Source organism: Scardinius erythrophthalmus, assembly GCF_964197995.2.
Source record: "Scardinius erythrophthalmus genome assembly, chromosome: 1".
Lineage (NCBI taxonomy): Eukaryota > Metazoa > Chordata > Actinopteri > Cypriniformes > Leuciscidae > Scardinius > Scardinius erythrophthalmus.
Genome location: NC_138221.1, coordinates 69,793,175 through 69,800,153, shown reverse-complemented (window position 1 = coordinate 69,800,153; position 6,979 = coordinate 69,793,175). Strand labels below are relative to the sequence as shown.

Genomic DNA, 6,979 nt, shown 5'->3' with positions numbered 1-6,979 from the left:
ACATGTATATTACTCAGTACTTAAATATATAATTACACATTAAAATAAAGTGTTTTTTACTTTGACTTTGATTATTTGTCCCAGACTCATTTACTTTCCTGTTCAACAGTTCTTCTGTATTAGTCAAGTCAAGTCAAGTCATCTTCATTTATATAGCGCTTTTAACAATGTAGATTGTTTCAAAGCAGCTTTACAGAGATAAGCGTATAATGTAAGGTAACAGAGATTGTTTTGGCTTTATAGCAGAGTTAAGTTATTTTCAATCTAAAGTTAGTTTTGATTGATTTGCTTCCGTCGCAACGATCATATGTTATTAAATTAGGGGCCGCTAAGACGACACCATTCTCTCTACACAGACTTTAAACGCGAACCTGTGAGAAATGCTGATGGCGTTCACATGCGCATTTAGAATGGGTTCTATAGTTATGTGCGTTTGAATATACGCAGGTTTGGAATTCCCTACAAGCCAAGCCTAAACAAAGTACTTGTCTTTCCTTATAGATTTTGATAAAGAATTTTATTTTATTTTATTGCTTTGGGGTAGGAACGCGAAACGAATTTTCCCGACAACGCCTTATCTGTATAGTGGTAGAGGGATCCTCCATAGGGAGAGACTAGTTGGCACTTCAGCACTGCGTTGTCATCGGGTCCAGGCGCAGGTCCTTCGTCAGATCTGGATACGGCCTGGATCCGGCAGGCTGCAGGAAAACCTCGGGATAAACACAGACACTAAAATTAGCGTAGATGCCATTCTTCTCATGATGTAACTAGTACATCAGGATTTTATGGGAAGTGTTCCCGGTTCCAGCTGACCTAATCTATGCAGCCTAACATTAAATTATAGAAGTCTATAATGTATTATGTGAATGCTAGGTCAAAGAGATGTGTCTTTAATCTAACTTTGAACTGACAGAGTGTGTCTGCTTCCCGGACAATGGTAGGAAGACTGTTCCAGAGTTTTGGTGCTAAATAGGAGAAGGATCTACCGCCAGCAGTCGATTTTGATATTCTAGGTATTAGTAACTGGCCGGAATTTTGAGATCGCAATAGACGTGACGGACTATAATGCGTTAAGAGCTCGCTCAAGTACTGTGGAGCTAAACCATTTAGTGCTTTGTAAGTGATCAGCAATATTTTAAAATTTATGCGATGTTTAATAGGGAGCCAATGCAGTTTTGACAGAACCGGGCTAATATGGTCATACTTCCTGGTTCTGGTAAGAACTCGAGCTGCTGCGTTTTGAACTAGCTGTAGTTTGTTTATTAAGCGTGCATGGCAACCACCCAGTAGGGCATTACAATAATCTAGCCTTGAGGTCATGAACGCATGAACTAATTGTTCCGCATTTGTCAATGAGAGCATATGGCGTAATTTAGATATATTTTTAAGATGGAAAAATGCGGTTTTACAGATACTAGACACGTGACTTTCAAATGAAAGATTGGTATCAAAAAGCACACCCAGGTTCCTAACTGACGACGAAGACTTAACAGAGCAGCCATCAAGTGTTAGACAGTATTCTAGGTTATTACGTGAGGAAGTTTTTTGTCCAATAATTAGAAACTCTGTTTTTTCAGAATTTAGAAGTAGGAAATTACGAGTCATCCAATTTTTTATATCCGCTATGCATTCCGTTAATTTTGTGAATTGATAAGTTTCGTTAGGTTTTGAAGAAATATAGAGCTGAGTATCGTCAGCATAACAGTGAAAGCTAATTCCATGTTTCCTAATGATATCTCCTAATGGTAGCATGTACAGAGTGAACAGCAGCGGTCCTAGTACTGAGCCTTGTGGTACGCCATACTGAACTTGTGATCGATGAGACATCTCATCATTTACTGCTACAAACTGATAACGGTCAGATAAGTATGATTTAAACCATGCTAGTGCATTTCCCGTAATGCCAACATAATGTTCTAATCTATTTAAAAGAACGTTGTGGTCAATGGTGTCAAATGCAGCACTAAGATCGAGTAACACTAATAGCGAGACACAACCACGATCGGATGATAAGAGCAGATCATTTGTGACTCTAACGAGAGCTGTCTCGGTACTATGGTACGGTCTAAATCCGGACTGAAAATCCTCACAGATATCATTTCTTTCAAGAAAGGAACACAGTTGTGAAGATACTGCCTTTTCTAGTATCTTTGACAGAAAAGGTAGATTTGAGATCGGCCTGTAATTGACTAATTCTGTAGGATCAAGTTGCGTTTTTTTAACAAGCGGTTTAATCATAGCCAGCTTAAAGTTTTTTGGTACGTATCCTAGAGACAAAGATGAATTAATGATATAAAGAATAGGATCTGTGACCTCTGGAAGTATTTCTTTCAGTAGCTTAGTTGGTATAGGGTCTAACATACATGTTGTAGATTTAGATGATTTAATGAGTTTAGTCAATTCTTCCTCTCCTATAGCAACGAATGAATCAAATTTTTCCTCAGGGAGACTACAATGCACTGCCTGATGCGATACTGTAGCAGACGGTTGCATAGTTATAATTTTCTCCCTGATATTATCAATCTTATAAGTGAAGAAGTTCATAAAGTCATTACTGCTGTGTTGCTTGGAAACTTCGGTGCTTGAAGCTTTATTTTTCGTTAGTTTAGCCACCGTTTCAAATAAATACCTAGGATTATGTTTATTTTCTTCTAATAGTGTTGAAAAATAAGCAGATCTAGCAGCTTTTAAAGCTCTTTCCATGAAATCCGAAATACCTCTAGTTTTGTTTTCTTCCAGTTGCGCTCCATTTTTCTGGCTGCTCTCTTAAGGGCCCGAGTGTGCTCGTTGTACCACGGCGTTGGACTATTTTCTTTAATCTTCTTTAAGCGCAACGGAGCAACTGTGTCTAAAGTGCTGGAAAAGAGAGAGTTAAACATTTCTGTTGTAATATCTAGTTCTTCTAAGCTATCTGAGATGCTGAAACTGATCAGGAAGATTATTGATAAAGCAATCTTTAGTAGCAGAAGTGATAGGTCTCACATATTTGTAACACGGAGTCGGCTTTGCAGCTTTGGCTAAATGCAAATTACATGAGACTAGGTAATGATCTGAGATGTCGTCGCTCTGCTGCAGAATTTCAACGGCATCAACATCTATTCCGTGTGATAATATTAGATCTAGAGTATGATTACGACAATGAGTAAGTCCTGACACGTGTTGTCTAACTCCGATTGAATTTACAATGTCTTTAAATGCCAATCCCAATGCATCTTTTTCATTATCGATGTGTATATTAAAATCACCAACAATTAGTACTTTATCTGCAGTCAATATTAATTCTGATAGAAAGTCCGCAAATTCTTTGATAAAGTCTGTATGGTGCCCTGGTGGCCTGTATACAGTAGCCAACACAAATCTCAAACGTGATTTATCGTTTACACTATATATTTTTACTTTAAGCACCAATGCTTCAAAAGAATTATATTTAAAACTTGATTTCTTAGTGGTTTTGAAACTATTACTATAAATTACAGCAACACCTCCCCCTTTGCGTTTCAGACGAGGCTCATGTTTATAACAGTAATCTTGCGGCGTTGATTCATTTAAAGTAATGTAATCGTTTGGTTTTAGCCAGGTTTCTGTCAAACACAGCACATCTAGGTTATTATCTGAAATCATATCGTTAACAAAGAGTGCTTTTGAAGTAAGCGATCGAATATTCAGCAACCCAAGCTTTAGCATTTGCTCATCTGTAATATAGCTGTTTTTTATTTGTTGAACATCAATTAAATTTTTAACCTTAGATGGGTTTAAACGTTTTTTGGATTTCCAAATTCGGGGAACAGACACAGTCTCTATATGATGATAGCTAGGTGAAAGAGGCTCTATGTGATGGGATTTATCTGACCTGGGTGACATGAGGCCGCTAGCAGACGGTCGGTTTAGCCAGTCGGTCTGCTTCCTGACCTGAGCCCCAGATTGTCATGTTTGAGCTCTAAGACTATGTGCCATATTACTAGAGAGAAGAGCAGCACCATCCCAGGAGGGATGAATACCATCTCTTTTCAACAGGTCAGGTTTGCCCCAAAAACTTTTCCAATTGTCTATGAATTCTATATTATTAAGCGGACACCACTTCGACAGCCAACCGTTAAGCGAACACAATCTACTGACTATCTCATCACTCCTGCGAACAGGAAGGGGGCCAGAGCAAATTACAGTCCTTGACATCGTACTTGCAAGTTCACACACCTCTTTAATATTAATTTTGGTGATCTCCGACTGGCGGTATTAGATTCAGTCCAAACTCTCTTTTGATGAAGATTCATAAAGTGATTCAGTCAAAACTGGACATTAAAAAGCAAACGTGTAAAAACAGTGAAACTCAGGGTGACAAACGTTTATCATGAATGAAAATAACAGTCAAAGATCAACAACTGAAGAAACATGTTCAGACTGAAACAGGAACAAGCGTTTATTGACCATAAACTACAATAACATGATTAAACTGTAATAAAACATGTGAATTATTAAGTATTTATGTAATTTCACACTTCTGATAAAAATGAGAAAATGTTTTGAGACATTTTCTTTGTAATTTGTTTTACAGTCGTGTGTGTGTGTTTGTGTGTGTGTCAGTCAGTGTGTTTGTTGTTTAATGTGACACAGAGACACTGAAGAGTTAACACTATAAAATCTAAATCCAGCATAGAGGGGTTCAGTGAATGTGTGTGTGAATGTGTGTAAGTGTGTGAGTGTGTGTGTGTCAGAGACGCTGTAGAAGGACAGAGTGCCGGCCGACACGTCCACAAACACTCCTACTCTCTTACAGGATCCTGATCCAGCAGAAACATCAGTGAAGTTATTATTGTGACGGACAGTGAATCTGTGATCAGTGCAGCTCAGACTCCAGGACTTCTCATTATATCCAAACCCACAGTCAGAACTCCCTCCTTTCCTCTTGATTCTTTTATATGACACTGATATATCAGCATCTCCACTCCATTCAGCCTCCCAGTAACAGCGTCCAGTCAGACTCTCTCCACACAGAACCTGACACCACTCATCAAATCTCTCTGGATGATCAGGATACGACTGACTCTCAGACACACACATCACCTTTCTGTTCTCCTCAGACAGAGCGAGATGAGTGTATGCTGTGTTTGGATCCAGTGTGAGATCAACGGCATCTGAACACAAGAACACACACATTACAACAGCAACATTTACAACAACACACACTAAAACTGTGTTTGAGGACTTACATCTGTGTAGTCTTGATGTCATCATGAACTCTCCTCCGTGATCCACACTAGAAAACACACACACACACACACACAAATAATGAAACAAAACTTTAATTAAAGTACACCTATGAGTCGTATTCAATATTAATAAATTATAGATTTTCTTGTTGATCAAAATAAACTAAAATTCACACACTCTCACACACACACACACACACACACACACACACACACACACACACACTCCCTCACTCTCTCTCTCTCTCTCTCTCTCTCTCTCTCTCTGGCACGCGCATGCACACACACACACTCTCTCTCACACACACACTCTTTCTCTCTCTCTCTCTCTCTCTCTCTCTCTCTCTCTCTCTCTCTCTCTCGCTCTCTCACACACACACACACACACACACACACACACACACACACACATTTCACTCTCACACACACACACTTCCTCACTCACTCTCTCTCTCTCTCTCTCTCATACACACACACACACACACACAAAACACACTCACTCTCTCTCTCTCTCTCTCACACACACACACACACACACACACACACACACACACATACACACACACACTCTCTCTCGATGGCCAGGCTGTGCTCGCTGAGTCTGTACATCGTCAGGGTTTTCCTGAGCTTCACATCACTCACTGTGCTCAGGTAGCTCGCAACAGTGTACTCTCGATTTAGTGCTGAATAACATTCCAGTTTGTGTTGGTTTTGAATGGTGTTCGTCCAATGGGTGATGTACTTGTCTTGTTCTGTGCTGATAATTTGTGCAGGCCGAACGTGTGTGAGTGTGTGTGTGTGCTGAGGTGAGCTGATCTCTGCCGGAGAGAGCTCAGTCAGTCTCAGCACCAGCTGACACAGGGGACTCCTCTCTACGCTCAGCTCTTGGTGTGTGTGTGTGTGTGTGGCACAGGGGACTCCTCGCTACGCTCAGCTCTTGGTGTTTGAGGGCTTTGTAATGGTATGTGTTGGGGTCGCTTGTTTTCAGGTGTTTCCAGAATTTGATGGCTCTTTTTTGGATGTTTAGGAGGAGAGGGTATTGGCCTAATTCTGCCCTGCATCCGTTGTTTGGTGTTTTTCTTTGGACTTTGAGTATTCTTTTACAGAAATCTAATTGTAGAGTTTCAATCGGATGTTTTTCCCAATTTAAAAAGTCAAATTTTATAGAAGGACCCCACACTTCACTGCCATATAGAACAATTGGTTCAATTATTGATTTGAAACGTTTGAGCCAAATTTGGATTGGCATGTCAATTTTGATTGATCGTTTTTTGGCATAGAAAGCCCTTTGAGCTTTCTCTTTGAGTTCATTCACAGCCAAAGTAAAGTTACCAGTTGGAGTTATTTTCAGGCCGAGGTAAGTGTATGCTTTTGTGCTCTCAATGGTTCTGTGTGAGAGTGTGAATGTGTGTGTTGGTCCCTGAGATCTGGAGCGTTTCTGGAACATCATGACTCTAGTCTTCTGGAGGTTGACGCTCAGGGCCCAGGACTGACAGTAATCCTCCAGCAGATCCAGGCTGTCCTGAAGCCCCTCTTTAGTGGGCGACAGGAGCACCAGGTCGTCTGCGTAGAGAAGACACTTGATCTCTGTGTCGTGGAGAGTGAGACCTTGAAAGGGAGCGTGTTCTAACGTATTGGCCAATTGGTTGATGTAGATGTTGAAGAGGGTGGGGCTTAAACTGCATCCCTGTCTCACTCCGCGCCCCTGGGGGAAAAATTTGGTTCTTTGGTTTCCAATTTAAAAAAAGATTGGTTTAAAAAAGATTGATTAA

At 40.2% G+C, this 6,979-nt stretch overlaps 1 protein-coding gene across 1 annotated transcript in view; it reads right to left on the bottom strand.

The window, feature by feature from the left end:
• Window positions 1–4,396: 4,396 nt before the first annotated feature.
• LOC308696562 (NACHT, LRR and PYD domains-containing protein 3-like) overlaps window positions 4,397–6,979 on the bottom strand; it is a gene marked incomplete at its 5' end in the record, with an annotated part of 98,315 nt that continues 95,732 nt past the window's right edge. The window contains 2 exons of the mRNA XM_081375366.1: window positions 4,397–5,132; window positions 5,208–5,254. Of these exons, the coding sequence (XP_081231492.1) occupies window positions 4,582–5,132; window positions 5,208–5,254 (598 nt within the window). The 3' untranslated portion in view covers window positions 4,397–4,581. The remainder of the gene's footprint in view (window positions 5,133–5,207; window positions 5,255–6,979) is intronic.